This window comes from Diadema antillarum, unplaced genomic scaffold (assembly GCF_040938485.1).
Source record: "Diadema antillarum isolate AM-2024a unplaced genomic scaffold, OU_Dant_1.0 seq00000927_RagTag, whole genome shotgun sequence".
NCBI classification, from domain to species: Eukaryota; Metazoa; Echinodermata; class Echinoidea; order Diadematoida; family Diadematidae; genus Diadema; species Diadema antillarum.
The window spans coordinates 1,463,604-1,481,679 of record NW_027271778.1 but is presented as its reverse complement, the minus strand read 5'-3'; the positions used below and the strand labels follow the sequence as shown (position 1 = coordinate 1,481,679).

Genomic DNA, 18,076 nt, shown 5'->3' with positions numbered 1-18,076 from the left:
AGCTGTCAATGACTTAAAAACTAAAGCCCATAATTTCAAAATGCTCAATTAGATTATTAAGCACGTCCTTCTGCATTTAAGTGTATCAAATTTGGGAAGAAAATATTGAGGCATTCTCAAGTTATAGCAAAATTTGTAGACAAAGGTATAAAAATACATTTTGAGAAAACGGCCATTGAAAATGAAGATGTCATTTTCAAACAATAAAATACATGAAAAAGTTGCATATACAAGTACACCATACTTTCAACACACATTTGACCTCAAAGTACAGGCAAATGTCATTTCTAGCAGAATATAGACATAAATTTCCCTTCAAAATATATGTATAATTCACTTTATGCACTTTCACAAACATATTTTGTCAAGAATTATGATTTGAACCCACAAAAACACAGTATAATGACTATGTTCAGTGTTTATCACACTGTAGTCCCACCTATAGAGTTTTGAAAATACGCTCCTCCATTGCAAAAATGTGCCTTCAAAAGGGTATGAGAAAAAAGGAATTTTAACCACTTTTACTGCATTTTCTTTTTGTGTGTGGAAGCTACTGAATATTGAAGGTAAGAATCCAAACTGTCGCTTAAAAGTAAAAACAGAAAATTGAAAAAATGTTCAAATTTTGGTGTAGTGCCCCCTTAACTCTTAATGTGCCAGGCCCAAAACCCCTAACGTGCCAGAGGTTTTCACCTAATGCCAGAACGTTTCGAAACGGGACTGACAACGAAATTTAAAACCGCCATATCTCTGAAACTATTGACTGTTTTGAGTTGAGGTCTACACAACATCATATTAAAAAATGTTTGTTCTTTCGTGTCATGTAGTCAGTTTGCCATAATATCTATCTGAACCTGAAATATTGCAGAAATACTTGATACATCAAAAAAATATCAGAAATTTTTGTGTAGTATGGAAAAAATAGAGTCAGTCATGTTTTTTCTTCAATAGAACGCTCCCTTGACTCTGTGAGGAAGTTTCAGAGCAAGATCTCCTCTTTCAAATGATAAGAAAATTGCCTTCTAGAATTGAATGATTCCAAAGATACTAGCAGTTTACTTTGTCTTAGCAATTTCTCTTTCTGCCTCAGTAATTCATTCCCAAATCTGAGTCCTTTAGTCCCAGATCCTGTGTTTGAAACTTAAGTAATTGTCCCGGGCCCTTCCAGAGTATCTTTTGTCAATTTGAGATGGAAGAACCTACTAATCCTCATTTTGTCTAAGCGGACCGCAGGCGGGTGGGGGGGGGGGGGGGGGGGGTGGGGGGTACTCTATTGAAATCGGCAGGCCTTTGTCCGCATGCAATTCCTATGCTATAGCGTGGGGACAATTAGTGACGTTCACCAAAACAAAAGGATGAAAAACTTGACACACAACGAAAGCTGACCCTCTTTGAGGGACAAAATCAAAGCAGCTTCCCGCAGGACAGCGTCCAAGCGGAACAATGCTTGTGGACTCGCATAGACAATACACGCAGACTCAATAGCATACACACGCGTGGTTTACCAATGAGACTTTTGATCCATACACATCGCACAGAGGGTGCGCTCGCTGCGGGTTTTCCCGACGCGAAAAAAATACATCTAGCTGAAAAATCATGTATTTACTCAAAAATTTCCCATGTACGCATGCTCATATTTTTAGTGAAAACGATGGCTATGCTAATCAGCTACCAGTACATATCATTGGCAGTTTCTTGGTGTAACACATTACGGTACCACAAGAACTTAAATGATCAATGCTTTTCTTGCTCTTCTTAGTCGCCGATTGGCGACCATGGCACGTCAGGACTAAGGTCGCCGTTTGGCGACCATGGCACGTTAAGAGTTAAATCTCCTTTTATGTACAACTTAAATTAAAAATTTTCTGATTTTATCTACATGGAAAAACAAACAAAACAACTTGGTCATGGTGTGGCATAAACTCAAGAAGGAAAAAGACATGATTCAGTGCCATGAACAACGACTTAAATAAACACACATGATGAAAAAGTAAAATCTGGAAGAGTGTGTGAAAAACATATCAAGTGGCTGTAACCACAAACGGAAAACCTAAAGCCGCTCCTTAAGTGCAATGTCCTTGTTATGGTATTACAATGTAGCTCTCAGTGGAATGAGTTTACATACCACTATAATGCAGGCAAACGCTGAGCAGAGTCTCTTCCTTAATTATTGATACCCATGAAAAACAACAACCATGACACAATAAATGTAACCTTGCAACACTCTTTCTTTATATCCCTTGTTCTGCATTCTGCACATAGCTGCACAGTAAAATGCCACACAACATACAGGGTAAAGAGACTGTATTATGAACAGCTGAAGAGATCTCTTGCAATAACTGCAAATTGTAGAACTGACAATTCATAAACAGTAGCCATTAGGCCATCATGCATCATAGGATTCCCACTCTTCAAAGGGGAAATCCAGACAATTTTTATAATTTCACATCACATGTAATCAGAAATGTGAAAGTGTAATTTCTATTACAATACTGCTTGCTTTAAAAAAAAAAAAAGTTCACCTACAGGTGTAGAATTTAGGCATACTTTCTTCTTTTGTTCTGCTTCCTGGAGGCCTCACTCATGCTTTTTTATGGTGAGGCTGCAATATCATCATCCTTGTTCGTTGCGATTTGTCATAAATTTTAAAAACATTCCCATTTTTCATCACAATCCCTATAACTTCTGAAACTCAGTACCCACTATAACCAATATTTAGTAAAAGTCTGAAAATCAGTTGCATTGTTTGGAATCCTTCATTAAATTGTAATATCATAAAAGGATTTGCTGGTCAGGGCTGGTAATGCTCATTTCTGGCCATTCATAAATTATCAACTATGCTTTTCTTCACATAAATCAGAGATACATGTGAATAGATCAGTCTACTGAATATCCACAATCACAGGCAGTGCCAGTCATATGCCTTCAGGGTTCTCGCCAGGAATATCTTCACGCTTGTTGGCATTTATGCGCGCTGTTCTGGGGGTGTGTACGGGGGTGCGAAGCGCGGAAGCCTTCGCTAATGCTCAATACAACACGGATAAATCGCCGCTAAAATGCCACTAAATGCGACATTTTCACGGAGATGTAATGAATGTTGTGAGGGGCATATTCTCACAGAAACAATGCAGAAACTCCATACCTTTTGTTAGCGGCAGTTCCTAAATAATAAATGAAAGAGAAGTAGGTGCCGATGGTGGAGGTTCCGATTTCTTTCAGGCCTTTCCTGTTTCACTGTTGCAATAATTAGCCGCCTCTGCATCGCAACAACGCGCGCCGTGTTGCTTTCTCGCCGTCTGCTCGACCACGTGGTAGGCCTATTGCATGCAGATGCGCGAGAAGCGATCGAGAACTTTCCGGACATCGTTGCACTTTCCTTTCTGGGTATACTGCGGTAGTTTGGCCGTGACATCAAAGAAATATCATACAAAAATGTAATGATGGTCATTATTCCGAAGGTTTGTTTAATCATAAAATGAAACGATTCATTACTGAGTACTTCGAAGGTTTGTAATCGAAAACAACAACACCAAAGGTCGGTACTACAGATGAATGTTCAAAATAAAACTGATTTCGTTCGAAGATTAACAAGCATTTTTTCTTTATTATTTTCCGATCAACGAACCTTCAGAAAGGAATCTATCATCTATCATCGTTATTGCTTCAGAATAACAAACCTTCAGAATAAGAAAACACCCTTTTGGGGCCGTTGTTGTATTCCGAAATTATACTGGCAGAACATTCGAAATAACAAAACTGATTTCGTTTGGATATAAACGAATATTTTCTCCTTTATAATTTTTCTATTAACGATCATTCAGAATTAAGAATGTAGAGTATTATTTTGCCATTATTCTTTCGGAGTAACGAACCCTGAGGGAAAGAAAACTGTAACCGTTTTCATTTCTTCTTTATCGTTTTTCGATTAACGATCGTTCAGAATTAAGAATCTAAAGTATTATATCGTTATTCTTTCGCAGTAACGAACCTTCAGAGTAAAAGAAACACTGTAACCGTTTTGGGGCCGTCGTTTTATTTTGAAATTTCACTGACGGAAACGTTCGAAATAACAAAACTGATTTCGTTGTGAAATGAACGGACATTTTTAAAATCATTTTTGGATTAACGAACCTTCAGAATAAGGAATATAGCATTATTTTTTTATTAATCTGTCGGAGTAACGAACCCTAAGAGTAAAAAAAGTGCAACTATTTTTTTGGCAGTTTTATTCCAAATTTCACTGGCAAAACGTTCAAAATGACGCACTGATTTCGTTTTGAAATTTACGGACATTTTTCTTTATTCAATTGTCGGTTAACGAACCTTCAGAATAAAGAATTATTATTATTTCATCATTACTACTTCTGTCGGAATAACAGACCCTTATAGAGTACGAAAACACGCTGTTTTGTGCGTCGTTTTATTCCGAAATTTCACTGACAGAAACGTTCGAAATAACAAAACTGATTTCGTTGTGAAATGAACGGACATTTTTTCTTAATCATTTTTTGGATTAACGAACCTTCAGAATAAAGAATCTAGCATCATTTTATCATTAATCTGTCGGAGTAACGAAAAAAAAATGAATCTTGGTGGCGATAACTGATGCTGGTGTAGAGAAAAACAAAGACAGCTCGCTCAAAAGATGCTTCCTTCTTTCAGTTTGTTTTCTCCCCAGTCATTCCTATCGTTCTCCTCCCATGAACCCCTGCCATGCAGGGACGATGAACAAAACAAAATGTTACCGATGCTGCAATGAAAAAAAAAAAAAAAAGAAACACGTCCTCAAAGCAAATTATCTACACTTTTCAAGTTGAACAAATTGATGTTCGTAATGAAGAATAAAAAAAAGCACGACCTCAAGCAGTGGGGAAACTTGATATCATGGCTTGTGGAAATTTCCACGAAATTTCCACGAAAGCCAGGTGTCAGATAAAGAATGTCGCGCGTACTGCCACCTTGCTTCAGTGGTCGTAAACAGCGTGTACATAGCATGTAAACCAACTGGGAACATTGATGAATGATCATCATTTATTTTCTGCCCATGAAGGCCCCCTAACCCACCTTTTAACAAACCAAGCCAGAAGCACGTGGAGCATTACGTATACGTTGAACTTGAAAGACCATCATGACAGAATTACTATAAATTTCGGCCCGGAGAAGGAAAATGGAATATTCACGAATGACGTTTACAAATCCATAGAAATTGAAAAGGCTAAAATGGAACGCATGGCTTTTTAGATTAAAAAAGAATAACCCACTGAAACTACCAAAGCCTAAATAACAATTTGCATTTGCTTACTCCATCGCACGTTCTTTTTTCTTTTCTTTTTTTAACGAAAAATGGAGTTAATTTTCTCTCTGCGGCAATGCTTTGAACGCATCTAATTTTGCGTCATTGCCGATGGCCAGCTTCCTAAAGAATTGATACCAATCCTTTCAAATATACGAAACAAAGTCTAAAGATCCTGGATCCTGGCGGTCACTCGGTGGTATTATAAATCCTGCTCACTATCAAAATTTAATCATCTGTTCCTTGCGCCATTTTACCAACCAACTGTTCCTGAAAATTTCATCCTAATCTGTTCCCAAATTTTGACTTATTTTGCGAATAGAGAGACAGACAGACAGACAAACTAACAAACAAACCAAAGCAGCCAAAAAAAAAAAAACAAAAAAAAAATACAACCTTTGGCGGAGGGGGGCATGCATTTCATATCGTTTGTTTTTGCGTAACCCGACAACAAGCGTGACAACAAGCGAGCACGTGTCAGCCTTCCTCAGCCTCCTTCGGCCTCCGACCCTCTCTTTCCGTCCTCTCTCTCCCTCTCACAATACACTGTACCGTTGTACACGCAGGCGGCTGTTAGTGGCCGGCTGGGTGCTTGTGCATGTGTGTGTGGATCCCAAATCAGAGCGCATGTGAGTGAGCAAGTGTGCGATGTGGTGTGTATCAGCAGGGAGCTGGTGAGACCTCCCTGGTATCAGCTAGTACGTCGCTACTCTGTTGAGCCGCGTTGTTGTGATCGGTGCGGTGACTGCGTGGGTAAATTTTTGCGCTTGTATAAGTATGTAAACTGCTGCTGCTTTCAACATCTAGCTTCTTTTCTTGCCAGATAATAAAGACTGAAAAAGGCGAGAAATTGGTCCGAACTTAGCTCGTCAAGCAAGTTACCCTTGTCGGCAAGTTTTACCCTTGTCGGCAATTGCTTCTTCAAACCGCACGCTTGTCGGGGCCGACAAGGGTGATATACGCTGGCGAGATCCCTGGCCTTCTAAGATCTTTTCAATTTTATTTTAAATTTTTAATCATTATGCCCGTGGCATTCCTGGTGCTGAAATCGCAATATTACATACAGAATTTGAGAGGAGTTTGTGATGATATGTAAAATGTTGTAAATATCAATAGGACAAGGGTAGCAAACACAACATATGAATGAATGAATGAATATTACACACAATCAATAGAATAACACAAGAAAAAGGTAAGAGTGAGCGGCATGATTGACGAGAGTTGTAACAGCATGCGATTACACAACTGTATTTACATGTATGTACCCGACTCTCTCAGCCCATTTCAAAATACCATTCCAAAATTTGCAAATTTACTTTTTAAAATAATTTGCAAAAATTGAATAGATCTAATTGATTGTAATACTTCGGCACAATCAACAATAACTATGCACACAGCCTGGCCCTGTCGCTGTACAGAAGTGTCGCTGCCTGGCGCACAGCGTCTGGTCATAGTCGGGCTATTAAATTCAACAAATGAAACCAATCAATGAGATGTGAGCACTTAAACTGTTGCCAAGGCAACTGTCATCCTAATACATTTTACAATAACTGTAGACCTGCGTGATCTTTTAATGAAGTGGGCTCCGTCCAGTCTCCTGGATCTCAATCACAAATGCACAAGGTATACGATTGAGAGACATCATCCTAGATTCCTAGCTCTGACCACCATGCATCTTTCCTTCAGCATCATACTCACTATCACACAGAGTAAGGACTGATAAAGAAATCTGACATTTGATTATGTTTTGGAAAAAGTGCCACAATATGCGACGGCCCAGACGTGCAGCGACGATCGTATTATCATCACAAAGAGACCAGTCAAGAGTCGAGTGCTACATAGTACAGAGTGAAATCTTCATAGTGCAATGACCGTCTGGTTTCGTTGCAACTGTGTTGCGGTTCTCTCACTCCTTGTATGGTGTAGATCCCCTTGGGCCGTGGATTTCAGATCTAGCGAAGGAAAATTGAACGAACGTTTACGAAAGGAAAGGTTACTTAGCTTAGTTTAGCTTTTGAATCTCACCTTTTCGTGTACTCCGCAGCCATATCTATATACGCGATTCCCTCTATACTTCGATAGGTTACATCATGCCAAATCGTGCAGGATTTAGAGCGATATTTATCTTCTTTCTCTGCGTTAATCCGGTACGTGTCGACAGCCACATCCTTCGGCACCCACTGCGTCCACAGATGATGAGAAATGTTAATCACAATATTCTGATTGATCGTTGCGATCGAGTGCGGGTGGTCAGGTGACAAGTCACATGACAGTGAAACCCTACCGAACGTCCTTTCAAAATTTGCAAACGAAAATGGTGAAGGAAGTCGAGAATTTTCACGGATGTTACCTTTTAGTAAGTAAAAACATACGCTACAAAGGTTGGACTTATATAGGATATACAGTGGATCCTAAGAGAAGAATTAATCAGCATAACCAAGGCTGCAAATTTGGAGGTGCACGGAGGACCAGTGGAAAGGGGCCCTGGTAAGTCATGCATAGTCCCATGTGTTGTGGTACGTGGTAGTGGTAGGTTTCTATGTCTGAAGTCTCTAAAGTCTAATCTATAAACCAAAACGAAATAGTAGATTGATCAGGTCCATTTCTTCATTCATGATACTTGACAGAGAAATATCTTCATCACCGCAATCGGTGGTATGGCAACTACTAGTATGTAGAGAATCTAGTAGATAGTAATCAAACAATGAACTGAATATAGTCTAGACTCTAGCGTTAGGTCTAAAAACTTAACGTTAGTAAATTTAACAATACACCGGTAGGCCTACACCGACCCGTGCAGGCCGTGTTCATGGTAGTGGGATGGAAGTAATTTAGATTTACTAAAGCAATAAATTGATCGAAGAGTCAAAGGAGGGGTTGCATCCTTACAATTGCAGCTGGTTAAGCTTATGTATGTGGATCGAAAGATCAGTGACAGTCTTTATATTCTGTTGTTGGGGATATAAATTTATATTCTGCAGAGACTAGTCTATGTCTGGCTTCATGGAATCTCCTCCTAGACCATTAAATTTGAAGTAAAAAAAACAAAAGAAGTTTTAAAACTCCTTAGACAAAACAGACAGATGGATTGTTCTGTTTAAGCTTGATGTAAACCTCTGGTTCTGAGTGCCTGAATGAGCTCCGCATGGACTGCTGTGCGGGGTACCGGTAATTTATACTGTTCCATATCCTAATCAAATGTTATATTCCCTTTAATCAGACCTCCGCAAAGGAGACTCAAAGGAGTCACAGAGACTCAAGCATTTAGGGGCCATCTCACGATCTCATGCACGACACCCATTTTTCTCACCTTTGGGCGAAGTCTGCAACTTGGGCCTATAATAATGAGCTCAAAAGATTAAAGTGATAGTTGCAATTGAAGGTATATTTCCCTTTTGTCTTTCAAAATAAGTATAAAAAAAAAATAGTCATAAGTATGCACCTGATCATACCATTAAGAGCTAAAAATTGAAAAACCCCTCCCACACCCTCGCATGCCGAGATGCCAAGTCATGAAAATCTCACTCATAAAATTTTTTTGAATTTGGCATCCCTGGAGTCAATCAATGATTGCATCATAAATTACATGATTTCGGTTGTGTTCTGTGTTCTAAACAAGGACAATAATTTATGTGATTGAGATCTACAATTGATCTAGTTCTCGACTGACAACCAAGTAGCTCAACACCAGATTCTGTCTTATTACAATTTGCCTTGTATGAATATGTAAAATTCAATAACAGTTTCCTGCATCCATAACAATATGAGTTTTATAGACATTAGTGTGATTCTCACCAATTGTATATGGATAGTGACTTCATAATTCAGCTGAAGTGATATCATTCTTACTTGGTTTGTTTTTCAAAAACTTGCAGACAATATTACAAAAATTCTTAATCTGGAATTTGCACACATTATTTTGATTTTGCTGTGTTCAACTCTTTATTTCTCAATTTGTTTCATTTTATGTTGATGATCTGCTGATTATTTTTCTCCATTGCAGGGATATGGTGCTGATCATATATGGCTTTCCAAATGAAATATCAGCTCTGAGGGTAAGAATTTAGATTACAATACTTAAGCCTGATTTAAAAGGCCCACAAGTCCATGTGTCACAATAGTAATAATGATATAATAATAATAACAATAATAATAATAATAATAATAATAATAATAATAATAATAATAGTCATAATAATAATAATAATAATAGTAACAATGAAAATGATAATAATAATGAAGATAATTTATGATAATTGTAATAATATTTTCATTATTATTGCTGTGATTATGGCACATTTTTATCATATTATGTTGCCATAATTGTTATTGTAAATGCACTTTTCAAGGGAAAATGTAGTCAAACTATTGTGCACAATTTCAAACAGCATGTCCAAGACAATAATAGTGCCTAAATCTTTCTTGTTTAGTTTGAGTGGGCGTGGCAACATCCCAAGAAATCCCGGCGCTTGAGACATGTGCCTGCCAAGAAGAGCAGAGAGAACAGCTTCCAGTACCGGTTCCGCGTTGTCTCCAACATGCTGCGGACAGGTCCGTGGTGTCGCCTGCCCCTCACCATTCAGTGGCTCCTGCAGGAATACCAGCAGGACTTTGATGTTAGTCTCCGGCCTCCTGAGCACATGCCGATCTCCTATGGTCAGGTGACCAGCACAAAGGTCAGTCATTGTCTCTTAATGCAAATTTAACTGTCTTTGTAGGTTTGCAACTTGTGGACTTTCAATACCCTTTCTTTCTTCTGTGACAGACATCAATGGCTGTGAAATGTGCATGGAATATCTCCCATTAGAAACGCAAATTAGTTAATTGAAAGATTGCTTTGGCATGTGTAATTACATTTTCATTGTATCATACTTGTGCATATGTGCAGTAACAAATTGCTAAGACAATGCTCAGTTCAGCATTACTATAGGCATCTCAAATTGATGCTCATGTTTGATAGAATATCATATTAAAAAAAACTTTTAAAAACTTACTGTTTTATGTAAACCTCTTTGCATATGGTGCTTTAGTGCCTCTCAGTTCATTGAAAAAAATAAAAACCTTTATGTGGATTTTTTTGAGGCATGTGATTTTGTTGCTTTGAAATTTGGTCTCATGGTAGAGCAGCCATAACTATATTAGTAAATACAATGCCATTTTGATTGCTATGTTTCCTGCATGTTTTCACATGTACAAAGGTGCAGGATCATTGAAGCTTAATTCAACTATACTTTTCCTGTCATACATTAATCAAAAGACATTTAGATGGCATGCACTTGACATTTTTTTTTTCTGTTTTCTGTTCATACTAAATAAAGGTTGGTGACTTTGGGAACCCTAAGAGGAAGAAGAAGAGGAAGAAAGGGAAGATGGAGGCAGAGACCAGTGAGAGCACAACAGAGATGTCTGATGATGAACCCATAGCAATCCCAGCAAGCCAGACAGCCGGCAAACGATGCTTCATCTGTGCCACGAGGTTCACGGTGAGATATTTGTGTAAACCAGCTTCTGATGACTTTACAAGTGCATACACATGAAAACTGGATATCCTTTGTACATTTGATCTTGTGGACATTTTAGGTTGTTCTCTGCAATGTATACAGTGAGTGTAATACGCCAATCATTGGTGGCAGTACTTATGTTTTATAGTCGTGGTATTTTGTATTAGACATTTTTCTCATCTCTCATGAGATTAGAAAAAGAAGAGTGTTGGAGTCATGCCGAGATATATATTCAGAACTGATGATCAAATTATATAGGGAAACAGCAAACAGCACGCTCCCTTTTTATGCACATGAACATGTGTATTTTCTATAATATATTTGATTTCAGTAATATATTGTGAAATGACAGATTTCTTAGGAGTTGCATTAAATGTATGACAGTCTTATGAATATTCTTTGGGAGCAGCAGCAGATTTTATTTTTTCTGGCTTGATAAGTTTCGAAAAGAAAGGATAAATATTGATGACATAGATAGGATTTATTTCTTTCATGTAAAGTGTCTGACACTTTGATATGTTAAAGTTTATCTGGATTTCTGAAAGCATAGTTAGACTTTTTTGTCAGTCTGGTGCTACTTGTGACCTCTCACTGCACAATGTTCTTTAATGTGATCGCGGGATACTTGGTCCTGTAGTGCAAAGAATTGTAATAGGTCATAATCTTCCAAAGATAGAAAATGACAGACTGAAGCATTTAAATAGCACAAGGTAGGTCCTTTCCAGGAGTAGAAATCATCCTAAAACCAGTATGTGCTGGACTGCAAAAATCACAGGGACAAGATTGTAATGCTGATATCAATAATCTTCACTCAATGAACAAGCTTTGAATTGTATGTAGCTGTTTGCCATTCACAAGCCTTATGTAATATCTTTATCTCTTGCAGGCAGATGATTCCACACTGACATGCCTCTACCCACAATGCCAAGCAGAATATCACACGTTATGCCTCTCACAGCGCTTCCTGAGAAGAACACCAGACCAGCTTCTGCCAGTAGAGGGCGCCTGTCCAAAATGCAAAGAAGATGTTCTGTGGGGCAATCTCATCCGCAAGAAACAGGGCTGTTTTGCACAGCTCTCTCAGGTAATGCCTGTGGTAGAACCACATTGATTAAAGGTGACAATCCTTTCTTTTTTTTTTCTTTTTTTTTTTGGGGGGGGGGGGCAGCTTACTTACCAGTAATTACTGGTAAATATTTGTCAGCTGCTTCCTTTATGCCTCCATGCCACATTACATGGCTGTTCTGTAGACTTCCATATTAGATTTTTGTAATAAAGATTTCAAACCCTCTTTGTTCTTTAGACTCATCTGAGATTTTCAATTAAAAATTTACAAATTCCCTTTGTCTATAGACTCAAATAATAGATTTTCATGCAACAATTAAAGATTTTATTTTGCTTAATGATTCTTTTTAGTGCAAATTGTATAAATTACCGACATATTGTCATTGACCATAGTTTTTATATTTTGTATATATTTTATTTTCTCACTTCTTTGATTGAAAATTTTACAAGTATTTTGCCTGAAGTGAGCACCAGATAGATGAATTTCAGTTCTGAGAAAATTGTCACTGCACTCCCTTACTTCCACGTTCCCACAAATATTGAACATATTCCTTTCTCCCAAGAAAAAAAAAAAAAATTCTGGTATGGTTCTGAGTCTGCATGTATGAAGTCGAAAATCAAAGTACATGTACTTCAAAAGTCACATGACATGAAAGTGTAAATATTACAGCAGATTCATGATATTGTTTTGCACTATTTTCATTGTTTGAATGGGGATTTTACCCCAAGTACACGAGGGTTCAGTGAATGCAGAATATTACTAGGAAACATCAATGAAGCAGGTGCAAGGAAAATTGGGCAATCCATTTAGAAGTTATTAATTTTTTGAAGTGTTGGTTTTAAGCCGTGTGGCGTCATTGCTGAATAAGACGATTACAAAAATATGTGATGTCACAATACAGGAATGATTTTTCTAGGATAACGAAAGAGCCTAAGACTTACCTCTTTCAGAAGATGGGTGAATGATACTTGTTTTACCCTTAACATATGTCAGTCACAAGTCAAGGGAATGTGCATTTTAAGTGACAAATGGAATTTTGTGGAATTCTCTTTATATTTTGATTGTACCATTTCCCTGCCATGACATCACAGACTGTAGCCTTCTCATTAAACATTGACAGTAGATTGATTTAACCAAAACTTTGGAACTCCTGATTTTTGAAAGGATTGTCCTGTTCTCAAATTTGATTGATGTGTACTTCTGTATGCACATGATTCGGGTAAATTTCCCTTTAAGAGTCAGGTACATTGTACAGTGAACCCCAGTTACGACTAGCAAGCTTAAATCTGGTTACAATGAAGTAAAAATTCAGGGTGCTGTTTCATCAAGCCTTTTGTCAGATGTATTTACTGACTAACTGTTGTAAACTACCAAAATCCTTGCATATATGATTCACTGAGAACAAATTTGTCCGAAAAAATATCAGACAGAATGCAAGATGAAATTCTTCCTAGGCCCCAAATTTATCATCTGTGTATCTTTATATACTTTATCTTTTTGGCTATAAGGAAATTTTGGATGTAATAAAAGAAGACTGCTGGTCCCAAAAACTTCGGTATTACAGGAGTTGCCTGTATTACCAACAATTTAGGTTGCTGGCACATGTGATTCACTCCAGATTTTTGTAAGACACTTCGCACAGTTCTTCAGGCAGCTTGCATTTGATGTACTACTATCCTGAGCACAGGTATGCACCATATTGTCCTTTCAATTATTATTCCCTTAGATATCTGAAGAAGATGAAGCTGGACACTGGGCAGACGACTTGAGAGACTGACCATCGAGTGCAATGCATTTTTACCGGAATCCAGCCAAGGTTCAAACAGTGAAGCCCACCGTCAGCGGATGAATGCAGCCTGATGTTCATACTGAAGTCTTAATTTCGTAACCATCCAGCTAGGATCAGACTGAAAATGGACACAAAGTTAGCAAGCGATGCCTGATAGGGATGGCAAAATCCCAAGCTACCATTCACCGTGTGGAGGATCTGTCTGGCTTACGATCATATCCGAATTGGAACACAAGAGGGCACTGTAGTAGTTACAGCTCTGTTTTTGTTTAAATTCCTCCCCATCCTATCTAAAGGCAAGATGAAGGGTTGTCTTTCCCTGAAAATACAAATGTTAGACAGCAAAGAAACTTGTACACATTATGACATACCACAAAGGATTGTGCATGTGACCTTATACACTCCACAGCACTTACATTTTGGGCATATGAATTTATAAATACCTATTGGTTAAATTACAAAATTTACAAAAGACAAAAAGTCACTGCCAAATATATGTTTTGTGCAGTTAATAATTGTGTATTAGTACCCTGCACTGATTTTCTTATTTCAGTAACAATGAATTCTCCATAATCCAAGCTTCTCATTGGTATACAGTACATGGATATCTCCTTCTTTCCTTCAAGAAGCCTACCAGAGAAATTACAAAGATGGCCACCAGATAATTACACTTTGAGAAAATAGGCCTAGAGGTTCAGATACAGTTATTGGAAAGCAAACTGGAAATATGGTATCCAAATGCAATACTGGTAGGTCAATTTAAAACAAACACTGCAGAAGTATGCTTCGTTGAAATTGAAATATTCTATAGACTTTGAAAAATGTAGACACGAGGAAGTCAAAATATTGTACTGTATATGCCATATATTTAGCGAGTCTAAATTTGTGCGAATCGGGACTTCCCAACAATTTGGCGCGTGGTTAAATTCGCGATTGTGGAATACAGTACTGATCACAATAAAATGTATCCATGCATGTCACATTCACGTCAGGATCAGAGTCGATATTTTTGTGTTTTTACATTCTAGAATAGCACCCGACTCACGAAATTCACAATGATTTAAAGCATTGTGAAATATTCGCCGTAGACAGTATTCTACCAGAGTACTCAAATGTATGTATTTTTCAGCTGAATCACTATATTTTGCAATTTTCCTGGATTGAAGGTCTGCAATAGACCAGTTTGTAATTCCACTTTGCGCATGAGCAGAAAAAGGTCATTTGTACCAACAGGCATTTCAGTTTGTAAATTCACTGAGATAAGCATCTGTGATGCGATGATTATTCGTGAGATCCTCATCTAAATGGTGCTTGCCAGCTCATCCACCTGACAGCAAGAATGGTATTTTGCAACATAAAAGGAAATAAGCTGTTATTGCATTCTATACAAAACAATGAAATGGATGCCTGCTAAATTGTCAACTGATGGAGTATTCTGATCACCTGCTCTAAACGCGAGATAATTCTTTGTTTGAACATGAATTCCATAAATTGTTACGTCAGGCAAGCTTAGGCATTATGCCGCTTTGAAAACGAGTGAAGTGCCTAACCAACTGAGAAAAAAGAAAAGTCATTAGTACCAATGTGTACATGAGCTAATTACGAACTGGCTTATTGGATCAGGGTAGCATGTTGCCAGATCAAATATTCTTCATGTGACCTGCAGTGTGACTGGTAATGAAATGCGTGGCTGTAGCATGGAGCAGATGTATCACCACATCTCTTTTGTGTTTTGGACTCTAGGACACGAGTCCAGCAGCAATCACTGTGTGTTGACCACTGTCTTGACCAGTATCTTGACCAGTGTCCTGGTGAATCTAGTCATTGTGTCTTGTTTGGCAGTGTCACCCTGTGTAATTTTTTTTTTCAACATCTCTCAATGACGTGGGTGAGAGATCTTGTAGGTTTACACTGTATATGATATAACTGTGTATGTGAATTGTGCAATACATTTTTCTATTTATTTCACGTGGTGGTGTATATTTCTTACCTTTGAATACCTCTCAACTCGGATACATGTATAGCAAGTATTTTCTACACTTTGTATTTGACATTTGGCATTAGACTATTATGGCATTTCTCATTATGACAAAGTCCTTGAACCGGCAGTTTTCTTTGTTACATTAAATTTTGTCATAAGCAATCTCCCAAATACTGTAAAAGTGGATATTTTCGCACGAGTAGTTTTTTGCGCTTGGCGGTGAGATGAATGTCGTGTGTTTTTAATTTCACGGCATCAGGACATTTGACTACTGAAACATATGGCAAGCAAAAATATTTGCATGCTTTTATTTTCGCGCTAAAATGCACGAAAATTTCCACTTTTACAGTACATAGATAAACAGAAAGTAATTTTGGGATGTGAACTTTTACTTTGTCGTGTCATAATTTCGTTACAGCCATGTTGGTTATAACAGGAGTGCAATATATCACTGAAGCAGAATTGGATTTGAATGTATGATATTTCACATACTGTAGTGCACATGCTATGCATGTACATACACTGTACATGTATTTGTTTGTATGAATTATGATTTGACAATAAACCAAGATAAATCAACTACATGTACAGGCTCGTCTTGGAAGACATTCTTTTTTTTTACACATTAGGCATACAGCCAGTTGTGTCTCACTCTGTTTTGTAGTCAGGGCTTATTTTTATGAACAGTTTTTGCACAGGCCTTATTGCCATATATGACAAATACACTATGTCATTGTGATAGAAGCTTATAAGCTGGTTTCTCGGCTCTCATCGAAGTTATATGTATGCAGTTATTGTGACTAATAATAATTTGAAACACTTTATAGAAGTGGCCCCTGAAGAAAAATAATGTATGCAGTCAACTCTTTACAAGTCAAAATCACATGCACATATATTGTCAAATTTTCCCAAACTCCTAATAAATTCTTATGAAGAGTGTCTGTTGAATGATTAAATGTCAGACATTGCATACATTGAAGTACATTGTAAACACTCTTAAGTTCCAACATACTTAGTCTACTTAGAGTCATATGAATCCAGTACATGTATATTGTAAATGTACTTTTGAGTGTGTGCAAGTGGGTAGATGGGGGTTCTAGTGTGTGTGTGTGTTTATACCATTGTGCAATGTACATGTATGCTGGGACTTTCTGTGTTTGGGTTGTGCTGCAATTTTCTTTAAAAAAAAAAAAGAATAAAAAAAAAGAAACTAAATAGTATTTGACCTATATATTAGGTATTGTTTGCGTGTGGTCATGTTGAGCACAGAGCTCTGATGTTGTTTTATATGATTTGGTAAGTGGGACATATACATTATGTATGCTTCACCATAGAGGCTGGCGGTATATGTAGAGGTATGTGTTGCCACTTTGTGCACATTGCAGCTTTGTGTGCTATCCACACACACACAAGAGACAAAAACACAGCTCTAACACCATATACACTACATCGATAAACACATGCATATCATTACTTTGATGTACAAACATTAACAATGGATGTACAGTACAATTGTATGTTGATAAACACTGCATGAAACTGCATCATGGGGGGGGGGGGGGGGGGGTGGGGGTGGAAAAGGATCATTTCTGTGGATAATACGGTACAGTTGAACCTCTCGTATCCGGACAAGTCGGGACCGGGGCTCATCCGGATAAGGGATTTGGCCGGATACGGGAGACTCAATTCTTTATACATGTACATATATACATACACATGTACTGATGTAGCCCATTGATTGTAGTATAGGTGCAGAGAATGGCTAAACTGCAGCAAAAAACGTTAAGTATACTGTACAAATTTTAGTAATAATCGCTGAAATGTTGATGTTTGTTATTCTGCGTTAATAACCCCTTTGAAAATCAGTCTTGTGCTGAAAGGGCTATCCACCCTGTGAATGGAAATAAATAAATAAAATAAAATAAATAAACATTGACCGAAAATGCAATGCCTAAATTTCCCCATACAGAGGGGGCATGTTCGGTAAATACAATACGATTTGCGTCGGTAAAAAGACACGGTTTTTGTGGTAGGGTTATTTGAAATACTGATTTTGTTAAGTGCGTGGCTTAGTTTTCAAATAATACTGTTACAGCTAAATTTATCAGAATTTTAACTATCTTCTAGGAGATCTTTAGCTAAATTGAAGCATAATGTTACGCGTCTGGAGAAATTAAATAAAAATCGTTCGGTAATAGGATACACCTCCATACCACATGTAGTAATGTGTATACTGCAACCTTTTCATTGTTACACTCAGTAACAGACCCCACAATAGAGGTTTGTGTTTGCAAGAATGAAATCATTTTCTTTTATGAATTCTTGGGATGATTTACCTAAATGATTATTAAGAAATGTATCAAGTATATGTACTTCATGTGTGTTTGTGTAGGAGTTCTCATGGAGTTGGGAATCCCCCTTTCCTCCCGTAATTATATTAAAAAAA

At 37.6% G+C, this 18,076-nt stretch overlaps 2 protein-coding genes across 2 annotated transcripts in view; one reads left to right on the top strand and one right to left on the bottom strand.

Annotated features, from left to right (window-relative positions):
• The window catches only part of LOC139741404 (uncharacterized), a 39,164-nt gene extending 31,799 nt beyond the window's left edge, over nucleotides 1-7,365 (bottom strand). The window contains exon 1 of the mRNA XM_071651990.1: nucleotides 7,319-7,365. Coding sequence (XP_071508091.1) covers nucleotides 7,319-7,341 — 23 coding nt within the window. The 5' untranslated portion in view covers nucleotides 7,342-7,365. The remainder of the gene's footprint in view (nucleotides 1-7,318) is intronic.
• A 205-nt stretch (nucleotides 7,366-7,570) lies between these two features.
• On the top strand, nucleotides 7,571-13,955 carry LOC139741426 (structure-specific endonuclease subunit slx1-like). The gene is made up of 6 exons (XM_071652011.1): nucleotides 7,571-7,780; nucleotides 9,297-9,348; nucleotides 9,724-9,969; nucleotides 10,612-10,776; nucleotides 11,681-11,878; nucleotides 13,587-13,955. Exons 1-6 carry the CDS (start codon nucleotides 7,608-7,610, stop codon nucleotides 13,635-13,637), a joined length of 885 nt encoding a protein of 294 aa, XP_071508112.1. The 5' UTR covers nucleotides 7,571-7,607; the 3' UTR covers nucleotides 13,638-13,955.
• Nucleotides 13,956-18,076: the final 4,121 nt, after the last annotated feature.